The 16,006-nt window shown below is 33.6% G+C and overlaps 2 protein-coding genes across 3 annotated transcripts; both read left to right on the forward strand.

Moving 5' to 3' along the window:
- Positions 1–2,531: 2,531 nt before the first annotated feature.
- Positions 2,532–3,443, forward strand: LOC132279270 (RING-H2 finger protein ATL8-like). The gene has a single exon (XM_059781199.1). It carries the CDS (start codon positions 2,628–2,630, stop codon positions 3,171–3,173), a length of 546 nt encoding a protein of 181 aa, XP_059637182.1. The 5' UTR covers positions 2,532–2,627; the 3' UTR covers positions 3,174–3,443.
- Positions 3,444–9,343: 5,900 nt separating this feature from the next.
- LOC132278674 (protein MULTIPLE CHLOROPLAST DIVISION SITE 1) lies at positions 9,344–13,535 on the forward strand. 2 transcript variants are annotated; one of them, XM_059780517.1, is made up of 6 exons: positions 9,344–9,421; positions 9,506–9,574; positions 9,699–9,953; positions 10,754–10,920; positions 11,221–11,608; positions 13,042–13,535. In XM_059780517.1, exons 2-6 carry the CDS (start codon positions 9,530–9,532, stop codon positions 13,243–13,245), a joined length of 1,059 nt encoding a protein of 352 aa, XP_059636500.1. In that variant the 5' UTR covers positions 9,344–9,421; positions 9,506–9,529; the 3' UTR covers positions 13,246–13,535. The 2 variants fall into 2 exon arrangements, with proteins under 2 accessions (XP_059636500.1, XP_059636501.1); XM_059780518.1 differs by having other exon boundaries at positions 9,346–9,574.
- The last annotated feature ends 2,471 nt before the right edge of the window (positions 13,536–16,006 follow it).

A 16,006-nucleotide genomic window follows, 5' to 3' on the forward strand; every position in this document is an offset into this window, starting at 1 on the left:
AGCAACAAGATTAAAAAAAAGTCCAGTGTATTTTCAAAAACCGAGTCAAATGAAATAGCCCAAAAAAGGGCACTTTTCAGAAATTTTCATGCTTTTAATTTGTTATTACACTAGGCTTTTATTGTGATTGGTTTAGAAAAGTTTGGAGTTGGTAGTATGAAAGAAAATTAGGGAGAGAAAAGATGTCTGTATTACAGGATAAGTACGAGAGGAAAGGATCCATGTGACTGGGTGTGCAACATGTTGCTGTTGGCAGTCTTTATTACACAATTTCTTTTGCTTGTCACGTGCCTTTTGTTTTCACTTTTTGTTTTTGGGATCTATAACCTAACCATGAACAAGATTGATTTGGCATTGGGTATTGATACATAGGGCCATTTTCACACTTAAAAAGGGCCATTTTCACACTCAAAACTAGTTTCAAGTGGACCCGTTTTAGTTAAACTTTTTTTCCATTTCATCATCACTCCAAAAACAGATGACCCAACTAAATTGTGCAGAGAAAATAACAAGAAAAAATTGGCTTGATTTGCCCCTCATAAAACAGAAAACTAATTTCGGATAATTATAAATGATAATTTATTCAAAAATAAATATTTTCCTAATGGAGTTTTTATAAAATAGTTTTCAAAAACCGTGGATCAAACATATTTTTGTACAATATTTTACTTTTTATTTATTGAAAAAGAGAGCTATTCTCGAAGACTGAATCAAGCTTAAGTTTTGTGGTTTTTAATGGAGGGAAAGCTATGATGGAGTTGTTCTCATTGGAGGTGCGTAAGCTTGTTCATTCGGCCATTGGAGTCGCACCTTTATGACATGATTGGATTCCTTCAATCATTGGTGTTTTAGAAGAAAATAAAATGGTCTTCCAAAATGTCTACGAATTCTTCTTTGCGGTCGAAAATAGAAGGCAGACGCGCACCTTTAACAACATTCTGGTGGTGCCCAATGCCATTCTATAGCTTGTTATTTGTTTTCAACGGTGTTTCAAAATATTATTTCAAGGTAAAATTGAGTGACAATTAAGTTATACAATTCCTTTAAATTAGTGTCGCTTTCATGTTCATGTTTTCAGTCTATGTAATTTAGATTTTGCTGTATTCGCGCTTACACTTTCGCTCTGTGTTACTTAAGGTGATCATGAAATGTAAACTCTTAGTTCTCCTGCATTTTAAGAATGTTAAAAGGATATAAATGATGTATTTTTAGATTTTACAAATATAAAAGAAAAAAGAAAGAAAGAAAAAGTGACGGGTTTTGTAAAATTACTATTGAGACAATATTTAAATTCTCATTAATGAGGATTTATAACATACTCACGGTTGACGTAGAACAATAATAAATTAACATACGTAAATACATGCCTAATTTGATTGTTTAGAATGATAGCTTGAATTAAATGTTGGTGGGACTTTGTTTTACTCAGTACTAAATAAGTTTCTAAATTAAGAAACACTCCATGAAGTGGAGCATTGAGGCAGAGCAAATGGTGGCATAGAATGGAAAAAGGAGGTGTAATCATAGTTAAATTTTTGGATGATAAAGTGGTTGTTATCTTATCTCGGACAAGAAAAAGGTAGTGCCATTATTATCTATGGTAACAAGATACGAGTAGACTTGCCCTACGCACTACCAAAGTTGTCAATTCACTTACACTGGCTTAGAGAAAAAAACAAAAATAGAATAACTCAAATAAATGCGTAGATGAATTGGATAGGATCAAAGTTTTAGACTCGAGAATTATTAAGAAGTACGTCAATATCATGTTTTGCAGTTCACACAACTGAAATCGAGGCTTTCTTCATGAACAACTCCATATTCTACCACATGCATGTATAGTCTCTTAGTTCTACATATATTAGACAATTACCGATAATAAGAATGACATTAGGTTATTCTCTAGATTACAAACATGTCAATACAAAAATAATTATATTTAGGCCGAAATATTCAGAAATGATGTATTGTGGAATTTACGGTGGGATCCTTTCTTTGTGTCTGTCTAATTTCAGAATAAAAAATAGCAGGGGTATAGGTGAAGAAAAACTAGGACAAGGGTGCCTATTAAAGAATTATAAGTTTAAATTTGGGTTGGATTACCAAAAAAAAATTATCATGTTCTTTTAACATCATTGAAATTAAGGTTTTCTTTTTGAACGATTTCATATTCTACCACATGTATGATGTAACTATAGTCTCTTAGTCTTACATGTACTAAACTACTAATAATAAGAATAATATTAAATTATTCCTTGAATTAAAAATGAGAAATGTTTGAATTCAAAAAATAATTATATTTAGGCCAAAGTCTTCAGAAATGATGTATTGTGGAATGCATGGTAGGATCCTTTCTTTGTGTCGGTTTAATTTCAAAATAAAAAATATCAGGGGTATAGGTGAAGAAAAACTAGGATAATGGTGCCTGTTTAAGAAATATAAGTTTAAATTTTGGTTGGATTACCCAAAAAAAAAAAATTAAAATTAAAAGGTTTGGTTAAACCAGCTAACATGTTCCTTATAAAAGCACCAAAAGTTCATTATGCATAAAATGAAAACGTTAAAAACTTGAAGAAGGTAGAATTCTTCTCTCTCACACAGACACACACAGAGCTCTCTTCACATGAATGATGAGTCCTCGTTCAAGAATTCTAGGAAGTGTAAATTCGACGACGACGGAGTCGCCGGAGGTCAACACCGTCGACTCGGACTTCGTCGTCATCCTTGCTGCCCTCCTGTGCGCCCTAATCTGCGTCCTCGGCCTCGTGGCGGTAGCTCGATGCGCCTGGATTCGCCAGATCGCGGGCAGAGCCGCCGGCCGTTCAGCTCCTCCGCCTCCGGCGAACAAAGGCCTGAAGAAGAAGATCCTGAGGTCGCTTCCTAAAGTCACGTACACTGTCGAAGACGCCGGGAAATTCTCCGACTGCGCTATCTGCTTGGCGGAATTCGTCGCCGGGGACGAAATCCGAGTGTTGCCGCCGTGCGGCCACGGATTCCACGTCGGATGCATCGACACGTGGCTCGGATCTCATTCGTCGTGCCCGTCGTGTCGTAAGATTCTGGTGGCTAGGTGTCAGAAGTGCGGTGGCTTGCCGGCGAGCTCAGTCGCCGGAGCTGAGACTGAGGCCCGATTGAAACAAAGAGAAGATAATATCAATAGGTTCTTGCCTTAGCTTAGAAGCTTTGTTTAACCTTTTTAAATTCTTCAAGCAATTAGGGTTTGGAAATGAAAATTAGATTGTTCAGAATATAAATCTTTACATCTGTACATAATATATATTCTGAACCTACCCCCAAAATTTTATATATATATATATATATATATTCTGTAATATTTATGTAGAATTTTTAGTTCCTTGTTTGTGGTTACAATTTTTATTTTTCTGTTTTTATGACTTGTGTTGTTACAAAAAGTTTATGTGGATCAATTTCATTTTCTTGCATCTTAATTTTTTTTTTTACTGTAATTCCAAATGGGAAAGTACAAAAAGAGGTACTATATATGTTCTAATTTTAGGTGACCCATGGAATCAATTAAAGGAATGGGACCAAGGTTTTTTGAATTTTGACATTGATTTTACTTTCAGGTCAGATTAAATGGCCCACTTAACAGTTATTTTATCTTAAACCTTCAAAAAGTAAGTGGTTTGGCAAGTAATTTTCTTATTTAGTTCTTCAATCTCACTTATAGGAAGAGTTGATTGGAATTGGAATTAAGAAAGGAAAATAATTCTTGTACTAACTTGTACTGAATGATTGCAGTGAATTGTTAGACGTATTATTTTAATTGGTCAATTATATAATAAATGAGAAAATGAAACCCTTCACTTATTTATATTGAGTATAAATAGTCAATTAAAAATTATTTAATTAGGCATTTCATTGTAAGTATTATTGTGTCACTAGTCATTAAAAAGAATTTAGTTTAAAACTTAAATTAAAAATTGAGTAGTTATTATAGTGAATTGTTTAACCGAATAATTTTTAATTAGTTATTAATATCAAATACAACTAAGTGAACGGTTTTAGTTCTTTATTTATTGTATAATTGACCAATTAAAAAAGTAGGTCTAATAAATTATTGCAATTATTCGGTACCAGAATTATTTTTTTTTAAAAAAATTAATTTTTAATTTAATGCGCGGGTCAAATATAGTATGTACTCATTTGTTAGTGGAGTTTAGCTTCAAACTTATTATTGGCTACGAAGTTCAGTTTTTAAAATTTGTCACCAAATTTGAGTTCGCGAATAATGTTGAAATGAGAAAAGAATAATCTTAGCTCGATTAATTTGCAGTAGTACTCATAAATGCAATTTATTTTGTCTGAATTATGTGACACAAATAATGAACTTGTCGTTATAATCTTGGTTTATTCCTTGCATAATTTTTATTTTCATTCCTATTGGCTTTTGGGGGATGAAAAGGTCAAAAAGAAAAGGACTTCCCAAGTTAAAGTAGTAATCATTTAAAAAAACCACTTTCAGGTTTTTTCACTTTTATACAAAAGCATCACTTTAAACTTCTATAATAGAAAATTATCCCCCTACCTTGGAGTATCGATTATGTGGTGATTTTTGATGAATATATAATTATTTTGCTTAATTGAATGAGAGTAAATTTTACTCTCGCTAAAAATAAAATAAATAATTTGAACAACCTTCAAATAAATGATTGCCACAAACTCGATGCCACTGGTATCCAAGAAGTATTATGCCACATAAAAGGTAGAATATACTGTTTTCACAATAATAAAAAAATGGTTGCATCCACAACCTGTTTTTCATTTATTTAATACAATGATAATGGTCGTTCATTTTTTTTTAGGGAATGTTCAACCTTTCAAAGTGTTTCATAATTTATCATCGCAAACGTGACGGATCTATATTGAAAGTATTGGAGACAATTACCCTCAATATATATATATATATATATATATATATATATATATAAGTAATCTATATTTACAATTTATTTATTTTCAGTAATATATCCTAAGTCTTATAAAGCAGAAGAGGGAGTAGAAGCGAGAGCGAATTCGAAAATGGGAGCGTGAAAGCGACAGAATTAAATCATAAATAGTGAGAATTTGAGGCAAAGCGCGCGCGAAGCGTAAGAGCGGGAGTGTACTTGGAGCATGAGAGCGACATCCGTTGAGAAGGATTGTGTGACTTAGAATATATCCATGAAATATTACATTTGCGCTTCCTAAAATTATTTTAAAAATACATTATTACCCCGCAAAATTCAATTTTGTCCCCTACCTTATGTCCTGTCTACAGTCCTAATTGGACACATCTAATTTTTTTGTCTTACGTGCACTAAGCAATGGACACACGCGGTCTTTCCATCCCCTATGTAGTGAGCAATTATTGCATATGTCGTCCTCACATTTGGTACGTATTGAACAATTATTTAAAAGAATTCCTTAAAAATAAATTTGAAGAGATTCGAATTCTAAACTTTGAAGATGTAAAATTGATTAAATTACAAAAGTAAACCATTCGTAAAGGTTTTTTTTTAGTATTCTCTCGCCTCAAATACAAGAGGGGAATGGTTAGCTCCTTTTTATAATAACCACTGCAATAATAGTAAAATATTGAGTATGAATATAGTCACTATTAGTAGTATAGTGGTAAAAGTTGGTCAAATGCATAGCAAAGCGAATTTGTTCTTGACTTCTTGTTTACATAAACAACTGACAACTACCATCAATAGTCGGCAAAACCACTAATTAAGCTACTAAAAATGGTAATCAATACAATAATTTGAAGATATAATTAATTAGTACCAAAATGTCACCAAAAACAACTAACTAAGATAGTGTTAGTTCAACTTATTGGAATTATTAAAAAAATAATGGACTATTATTCCCTTTTATTCGGAGCCGTCCAACAAAATAAGATGGATGGCCCACCAAAATGCCACTACAGCCTAATACATTGCCACCACGTGTGCACTCATAATCCTACGTGTAACGGTTACACCTATTAGAATGCATGGCCGCAAATCATGCTCTTGAGGGTGGTAATATTTTTGTTGAATTTTTTAAATCCCATATAAAACAAAAACATTGTGACATTTTTGTAACACATGTTACCAAATATGTTATTTATTATTTATTATTATTTTTTTTACCAATTTGATAATAAATATACCAAACAAAAATGATTGCCAAACATGTATTCAATGTCCATAATTTTTTTTTTTTAATTTTATTTATTTAATTAATTTTTTTTGTAGACAAACAAGATTGATATGCATGCTTGTAAACAAAAAATTAGATTTATTTTTATTTATTTATTTTTTCAGTTAAATTAGAAATTAGAGGTGCAAAGGTTCGAAACCGAGCTTCCAAGGACAACATGAGCAATCCAACCAGTAGGATGCCTTCACAAAAAAAAATTAAGGATGACAACGAGACGGAGTTGGGTGGGTTTGGCTAAACCTTATTCCGTCCCATTAGAAAATTCGTTATACTAACTCCACTCCGATTCCGAGACGGGTTTATAATTGGTATACTATCTCCACTCCGATTCCGGCAAATAAAGTACCGACTCTACCCCACATATGCTGTTTAATTGGGGGACGAGGTGAATTATGCCACTTTTATTATTTAGTAAATAAAACTAACCCAATGTACTTAAATTGGGCTGATAAATAAGTTGGCACAACTTAAAAATTACCAAGTAGTGAATATTTAATATATTAACCAACATTTTCAATATTAAATATATATTTATAATTTTTTTAAAGGTACATATATAATCGAGGCGGGGGCGGGTTGGATTCATTAGTAAATCTGCCCCTGCCCCATACCCTCTTCGGTTTTCAATTTTTTTTTTTATCATACTCGTCTCAAACCCGTCTAGGGGCTATCAAATCTATCCTATTAAAGGGCGGGCAGAGCGGAAATACGATGGTATAAATTGACATCTCAATGTTAGCGCTAATCAATATATGATGATAATCATGGTCATGTTAATCATAACTCCTTACACTTCTATCTATCTTCATTAATCAACAAATTAAACATAACTAATTACTGTAAATCCTAAAATTAGAATGTATGACTCGAAATCATGATCATAATGACAAAAGAGATTAATTCAGGACTTATTAATTGGCAAAGTTTCTGTTGAGGTTTATTTTTAGTGCACATAAGACACAAACCAAAAATTCGTTGCACGTCTCTCAAAAAAGAAAAAAGAAAAAAGTAAAAGGAAAAAATATGTTTGCATTATTGTAAAAATATATTGTATTTTTTAATATATATATAAAATAAAAAATCTACCGACAATTGTATAGCTAAAATAACAAAATCACATGAAAGCATTCTTATTTTGTTTCAAGATTCAGACATTTTTTTTTTAAATAGTTGACACCATACAAAACGTAACAAACATTATTTGTTTATATTTCTCTCATTTCACAACATAAACATTAAAAAAAAAAAAAAAAAAGTTATCAAAAGCGCCCTCAATGTCTATCATTTTTAATTTAATTTTAGATAAACCGGATATGTTTGCTTGAGAAAAGAAAATTAGACATGATTTACGTTAATTATATGATAATCATGGTTATGTTAATCAATGTTATAGAATCAATTTGTTCTTTTTCCGGAATAATTTGAACATTGGCACGAAATTTTTTTCTTCATGATAAATGGCCTACTAGTTTGGTGGTACAATGAATATGAATTGAACCGGATGAAAGTGGTTACCGAAAAAATGGACATGCATTTGGAATGAGCAAGATGCCGTTTATTGCTGAATTGTCACCATTTTTTTTTTTTTTTTTCCTTCCTTCCAGCAAGATTGAAGGTTTCACGTGTTGTGCATGCTTTGGTTTTTGATTTGCTAAATCTTGGGAATTAATGCTTTGGTTGGCGTTTTTGTCGTGGGTCCGTTACAATAGACAGCAAGTCCGTAACCTGTTTAGTAAATAATTTTTTTTTTTTTGTATAATGTCAAAACATTTTGTAAATAGTGTTTCAGGGTCGAAATATCGATTTGATATTTTTTATATGCTTTTGCATAGTATCAACGGGTATTGTAGCAATGCACAACATCTAATTATTATTATTTTAAAATAAAAAAAATTCTGAAATAATCTTTTTAACTAGTCGTCAGTGGTATATTTTAAAAACTTGCAACCATGATTCGCAATATCGATCACGGTCACTGTGTAACGGATTCTGACAAAGTCGGTGTAAATTGGCCGATACTAATCGTTTATCAGACTTAAAAAATGATTACGTATCGACCCATAAGTTGAATCATGCACCATTACCAAACGGGGTCTCATAATCCATGACTTTATTTCAAAGCAAACCCTACATTAATATTATCTCACAGTATCTCGTTTTAAAGTAAGTTTGGTTGGAGGTATCAATTAGTCAAAAATTAGCTGGAGTACAGTTAGACAAGGAGTGTTCACTAATCAACGGGCCAGTGACCTAACGATATTAGCCTCTTATTTTTTAAAGGGAGATTAAGGATTCAAGTGTCAGAAGAGACAAATGTATGTGAGTACCAATTAAAAATAAATAAATAAAAGAGTGTTTACTATACACTAATCAAGAGAAGCTTGTTGTATTAGGCATGTGAAAAGAAGGGGAAAACCAAACCTATTCTCTCCTTGAAAGAGAAAGGAAAAAGCTGAATACTTAGCACGAAGCGCAAACACTTTTCTTTTTTTAAGAGTGTCACAGTGGCTCAGGCATGTGTCTGTCACGTCTCAAATTGTTGTGAAATTTGAAATTTTTTATTTTCGTTGGACGCGGTTGGAACACGGGCAAGACATGACGGAAAGTTGCTTCAATTAGTTGTTTTATTTATGATAATGTGGAAAAATTCTTTATGTAGAATACTATATTATATATTATTATTTTTTTGACGTATTACTATCATTTTCATGTTTTATTTTATTCAAATTTATTAAATCGGTTCTTTCTTTAACGTGTTACATTTGAACGTTGGGAATTCGAAACTCCTCGAAACCATTTGAGAAAAATTTAATTCTGGTGTATATGGAACAAGGAATTGCATGTCCACAACACCATCGTCCACCAAATAAAAAAACAAAAAAGAACTGTCCAAAGCCATCAAAGGCCAAGTTTGTTGGGCTGTCCAAACAGAACTTAAAAGCATATAGATTGGGAAATCAAGATGGCCCTCCCAACAACAAGAACATCGACCCACCTTGTCTCTATAGTCTATACCAAACATGAAGTCCAGTGGGCTAGCCCAATGCTTGAGCAGGCTCAATTATTGGCCCAGTTGTCGCCGTCTCGAGCTGATGAAATGAAAAATCAGAAATATATTGTCCGCGCAGCCAAACAACCCATTTCAGAATCCATGGAACTAGCTAAGCTGGAGAGTGAGTAGAACCGGTTGAAATTCATCTCGCAAAACAAAAGGGTAACCCTACAAACCCTAATTCTTATATACTGGATTTCGAATCATAACCCTAATACATATACATATATACATGTATATTGGCAGGATGAGATTTTTCCTTGTTCTGTAATGGCATCAATTTGGACTCTCCAACTTCACACCGTTTCTTTTCCGGTAAAAATCACATTCCAGATTCTTGTTCTTTTGCGCTTCAATCTCTCGCTGCTATATAGTATATGCGTGTAATTGCTTTTGTGCCATCATCATATCTTACTCTCATTCAATTTGTATTTTGAAGCGTCGATTTCCCCCAAATGTACTGGAAATTAGAACCTTATTGGGGTTCAATTGTGGTTATCTGAATCGGAATCGAAGGAAGACATGTCGAAAGTTTGTTTTGAGAGCCTCAAGCGATTCGGTGAGTTCTGGTGCCGACAAGCGAGTAGAAGATGAAGTGGTCATCGAGACGAAGAGAGATAAACTGGTGGGCTTTAAAAATCGGGTTGAAAGATTGCAGCAAACAATTGGCTCTCTTCCTCATATAATTTTGGTGGTAATTTGTTTCTCTATCTTTTATCTGTACTAAAATGTGTTGTCATGGCATTAATCAATGCATTCAATTGGAATTCTTTGTTTTTGAGCGTGCAATGGCAGGTTTAGGCACCCTTGCGAAAGTAGTTAAGACCATCCTCCGTTTGGTGTGTATAGCTAAGTATTACATTGTAGGGTGTTAAGGAATCAACAGCTTCCAATTTTTCGGTTGGCGTTTGTCATTGAATCGTAATGATAACCCCTTTCTCCATGGCACATTGGGATGAATAACCGGACAGACATTTTCGTAATAGTTGCCGCTGAACCTTCATTAGTACATCTATTCACCGAGTTTGGACTTTCCTTGCATTTGTGTCAACACTTGATTAGGAACTATCATCCCAAGCCCTGCAACTCATCCTAGGATTGTCTTTGGAGAACTTGTAACAAAAACGTACTAAAGTAGTGGAATAAAAAATCCAAATTGGTATGTTTCATAGCACATTCTTCCACTATGGTATTTATTTGAAACAAAAATTAGCATTTTGCAAAGTGTTTAATTAGTGAAAATTTATGTCTATGGCTGTTCTAAGAGGTGGCATATGAACCAAGTGAGTGATGGAAGCAAGATTGGCTTTCCATGATGGGGAAACATATATAAATATCTTATATCAGGCTGCTTTCCATGACCGGAAACATAACTAATATTCTATTGAGTTATGCTTGTTTGATTAGCTTCCTTGATTTGGAATGTGATCTAGAATTTTGAAGTTTGAACTTTGGTAGTTTATGCTTATGTTGTTTGTCCTTTCTTCATCTCAGAAGAAAAGTCATTCTGGAACTAGTTTTGCAATTGGGATATGTGTCTTGGCAACTATGTTGGCTATTGCAGTGAGAGTTCATGCCTTGAGGAAATCAAGGTCCAATCGTCCAGGAACGGTAGCTGATCTTGTGAGGCGTGGCCAGCTGAGATCCGATAGAAGAGGCATGTATGATTCGAACTCTTACTCTCTGACAAGTGAGTGTGTGTGGGTTTTAACAGATTTACTTTCAGTGGTTTTGAATTGAAAACGCATTCACATAGCATACTATGAAGTTTAAATGTTAGCTCATCCACTTGTAACCTCAATAATGCCCATGGATTTTAGTACATCCCTGGGACTTCTGTTTTAATATGCAGATGTTTTGCTGGTGTTCTAATTTTGTTACAAGCCAAATTCACATTTCATCTATAATGCTTGTGTTGCATGATTATGATTGGTGCTCCACATGAAATTTCTTCTTCACAGTTCTACACCTCTCAAGTACGAAGACCCATTCAACAACCCAATGGTGAAGGTTGGTAAGAGTAATTCCACTGTCGAAATGTGTGGGAAGGTTTATCGCTTAGTGCCAGTGACTCTTACAAAGGAGCAACAAGCTATACATCAAAAAAGAAGATCACGTGCATATCAGTGGAAAAGACCAACATTATTTCTTAGAGAAGGTGATTCAGTACCCCCTGATGTGGACCTTGATACAATTAGGTGGATTCCTGCAAATCATCCTTTTGCGACTACTGCAAGTGATATTGATGAAGATTTGGCACAAAACAATGTGTATCAAAAGCATGGTGTTCCATTCCGTATTCAGGCTGAGCATGAGGCACTGCAGAAAAAGCTTGAAGCTCTACAGAATGTAAGTACATATAGCACCTTGTGGTTTACTTTACCTGGAAGGTGAAAAATACAGCTCTGGTTTCTAATATTTTTTAACATTCAATGCATATAATTGAGCCTACTTAAACGTCTGGATAATGCATCCAGTATCAGTGAATTGACATTGAGCCTTTAGCTCGAGTGGCATCTGTGCTTCGTCCCATGTGGAAGGTTGAGGGTTTAAGTCTCCTTTGAGGTAATAGTGGCCAGTGGGTGTGAGTGTTAGTTGGGTGTATGCAATTACCACTTACCATTTTGCTGGTGGAGGTCCACCAATTACCATTTTTATCGTGGACCTTAAAAAATACTTATTGAATGAATGCCAAAACACTCATTTTATGTCGTCGTTTATACGTTTGATCGTATGAAGTCTTAGTTCTTTGGAAATCCTACACGAGAACCCAACAAAGTGCCGCCACACAGGTAGAGTATTATGTAATTTGTACAATTAATATGTCAGGAACATCCCAATCAACTTGTACTTATAAATATTGTGGGTATATCACAAATGGGTCTTATTCAAAATTTTTATGTGGTAAGTAATTAGAATGATTTAATGATTTAGATGCGTCTGGTTTTATTTTGTTATATTGTCATATAATAAAAGCTTTTTCGAAAAATGTAGAAAGTTAATGAAATAGGTGGTCCTAAATTATATGTTCATAATAAATTTTCATAAGCAATCACCTCAATGGACTTATCTCTTTATGCGCCTCTTTGGTTCAGATATGCCACATGTATGATGTTTCAATGAATAAAAAAATAAGAAGGAAATAGTTCACATGTAAATTTTTTTCTGGTTAAGGCCCCTCTTTTAGGTGAAAGGGTTGGTCTTTTGTTACTTCCTTTTTCAAGGACTTATATTTTGGACCACTGATGATGTTAGCAGGAAATATGTCTTGTTAGTCATTAAAAAACACAACATTCAGTAGCAGACACGAGAAATTGGACAGAAATATATAGGGTATAGAGGTATGATCATGGTTGGTGCTCCACCAAATTTTCTTGATATTTATTTAGATTCTAATGCATGATGTCACTGTGCCATCTGGTTTGTTTTTAGTACTAGATTTTAAAGTGATCTACTGCAAGTACAGAGTCAAATGTGTGTAGTATGTGATGGGCAAAAACACATTGTTAATGCCCTTTCTCAACCACGGCCAACCTGTTTGATTAGCTTGGAAAGTCTTGAACAAAATTTATAGAATTGCTTGATTTTTTCTTTGTTTTTGTGTTTCTTATTGTATATGTTCGTTTGGGATTTTGATGTGTACCCTTTAGTTTATGTATGATAACACATGTAAACAAAAGATGATAATTTGTTTACTATGCATGGTTACCTGGGTTTTGGTGACCTCTGCACCCAATCTTGCATCACCTATCTTTTAATAAAATTTACATGCGTGTTTACAGGAGCAGAAATTCAACAAATTATTTATTGATCCTGGTGCTGTCAAAGAGTTTGAAAGACCATTTAAGTCGAATTTGAGGCCAGACGAGCATGTAGAACCGAGCCCATCTAATGGTGATGTTGGCTCTAAGCCTTCCAAATCAGATCATGCTCCTAGTTCCTTTAAAAGCAGCAATTCAACCTATGAGGAAACGCAGAAACCCTAAGCTACAATTGATTTTCAGTAATATTCTCTGTACCTGCAAAATCAAATGACTCTGATGTTTTGACTTTTGCCAAAGACAAATCCTGCATTCCATTTGAGATTGACTCCTGTTTTTTCAATCCCACTGCCACCATAATCTTGTTGAAATAGCTACGGTTGGACTGTAAATAGGATTTTGTGTTTTATACATTTAAGCAGAATTTGTGGATTTCTTTATTGCAGATTCCATTGTATATTTGTGGAGAAAGTGTTTATGTGCAACACTTGGTTCAACTCCATTTTTCTGACAAATTTTCATACAAGTCGCAAATCGATGCACTCATGTTATTTACCACCAAGGATATTAGGTTTATATACAGCCATGGGTACTTTTTGCTACCTGAATCACTGCCTTTTGCTTATTCAGGCGTTCTGAAATTTGGGAAACGAATCATAGTTCAAGCTGAGAGGGTTTTGTTCTAATGTTTTAGTTGCAAATTTAGGTTTTTGATTCCATAGTAATGAAGGATTTGATTTCCTCATAGCGGTCTAGGTAGGAAAGAAAACTTCGAAAAATATGAGATGTAACCTAAGTTTGAGAATTTTACATGCAAGGTAGACTTGGTTGCTATGGATTGTTAGAAGAAACCACGCAAAATTTTGATTGATGAAATATGCCCTTTGAACTAAATGTTGCTTTTTTGGGAGCTCTGCTTGGCTATGATTTCCCACGTGTGGAGCGATCTCATGTGAATGATCATATCCTTTCATTGCAGAAATCACATGTGTGGAGCGATTTCACATGAATGATCGTATTCTTCCATTGCAGTACAACACGGTGTTGTGTATTACAGGATCCTTGGTCGAAAACATATTGTGTTGGATTGATCTAAAATCTTCTCGCGGATCTCATGTGAATGATCATATCTTTCCATTGCAAAAATCAAATCGCATCTGTGGAGCGATCTCATGTGAATGATCATATTCTTCCATTGCAGTACAACACGGTGTTGTATTGCAGGATCCTTGGTCGAAAACATATTGTGTTGGATTGATCTAAAATCTTGTCGTGGATAGCTAAATTTTAACTTTTGAGGTGATTTGAGAAGTGCCAATGATAATAAAAAAAAAAAATTAAAACAAGAAAATTGATTATTCAAATTTTCATTTTTTTTTTACCCTCTCTCGTCCCATGATTGTTGAAGTCTCTCTATCTAATCATCTTTGATGAAAACACTTTCAATCCCTACATTACTCAAAAGTGAACACTGGTGGTCATTTATAGGTGGAAATATATCAAAGGTTATGTTGTATTAAACGGTTAGATTCAGGATCTGATCTCATTCTATTACTTTCATTAAATTGAATTTGGTTTTATATTCTCATGATGATGTTTTAAAGTTCTACAAAATAAATCTAAGTTTCAACACTTTTTAATCCAAAATTCAAGATTCGAAATCTAATGTTTTTTTTTTTTTTTTTTTTTTAAATAATAAAAAATAAAACCATCACTTCATTTCATAAAAATAATTAAACACATAAAAATTATCCATACACATTATTTTTATATTCTCATCCATTGTTACCAAAATCGATCCAAATCGACTACTCCTTTGAAGAATTATGTCCAATTTATGACCTGGGTTTATCAAGAGGGCAACATGTTTGTTCATATTCTGAGTCAACAAGCTATGGTGAGAAAGGACTGGATTGTGTTGGATTTTGATTTTCCTGGTGCAGCTATAGAGTTGGCTTCTCCCTTGCTTGGCTTGGGAAATATATATACACACATACTCATATTCTCTAACACAAAAATTTTCAGATTTTAACACACTTAATTCCTCTTTTCAATTTATTATATCCAAAGCACTTAATTATTGATTCATAATTCAACACACTTAATTATGTATGATTAAATATACTTATTTTCAAACAACAACATTATGAAGTAAACACATTTTATTCAATACATTTAATAATTATAGAATTAAGCACACTTAATTTCATAATTAATGACATAATTACTGCAACATGAAGATATATTCATATGGGTTTTTAATGAATCATGTATTTTAGTTTTGCCCTCTTTTTGCATATGCAGCGATAGGAAGATGCGTCGTTTTATCATTACCATGTTCTTCTTCTTCAGAATGAGGAAAATTTCCATTCTTATGTGCTACAATTGCAGCGATAGGAAGATGCGCCGCCCCCACACTACCTTGTCCCTGAGGATTTATATGACTTGCTGCATGATATAGTGCCGCCATCCCATCAGGTCCTCTCACAAGTGCGGACCCATGGACAAATAAGAGAGTGAGAACAAAGAAAACTCTGAACAAGACCGCCATGAAGATTAATTAATCCTTCCTTAGAGGCTCTTGCCAAATCCACTCTGTTTTTTTTCCGCTTCCTCTTTGTCTCTATTTATACTTGCCATAAGATGCTTTCAGGGTCTGCCAACAATGCCTATATAAAGAAACTCCTCCTAAATTAATGTTTATTCTCCACAATACCTGCCAAAATAATAGTGTGTGTTCATACGTGTATGGTTGAATTTGCTACCCATGTCAAAGTCAATCATATGATTCATAACATTTACTATACATGTTGATACGATTATGGTTGGATAGTTATATAACCATATTATTTGACTGGATTTGAATTCTTTCTTAGCTTTCCCACTGATTGGGTAATTATCTAACCATACTATTTAATTGGGTTTGAGTTCTTTTTAGTTTTGGCAATTTAATTTCTTCTAGACGGATTATTATGGTATTGGAAAA

The sequence above is a fragment of the Cornus florida genome, unplaced genomic scaffold (assembly GCF_030987335.1).
Source record: "Cornus florida cultivar Cherokee Brave unplaced genomic scaffold, ASM3098733v1 CherokeeBrave_3.0.0_Hap2_Chr10, whole genome shotgun sequence".
NCBI classification, from domain to species: domain Eukaryota; kingdom Viridiplantae; phylum Streptophyta; class Magnoliopsida; order Cornales; family Cornaceae; genus Cornus; species Cornus florida.

Coding starts and splice junctions, on each gene's coding strand:
- LOC132279270 (XM_059781199.1), top strand. CDS start 2,628: ATGATGAGTCCTCGTTCAAGAATTCTAGGAAGTGTAAATTCGACGACG.
- LOC132278674 (XM_059780517.1), top strand. CDS start 9,530: ATGGCATCAATTTGGACTCTCCAACTTCACACCGTTTCTTTTCCG. Junction 9,954..10,753: donor TTCCTCATATAATTTTGGTG/GTAATTTGTTTC, acceptor TCTTCATCTCAG/AAGAAAAGTCATTCTGGAAC. Junction 11,609..13,041: donor AGCTTGAAGCTCTACAGAAT/GTAAGTACATAT, acceptor GCGTGTTTACAG/GAGCAGAAATTCAACAAATT.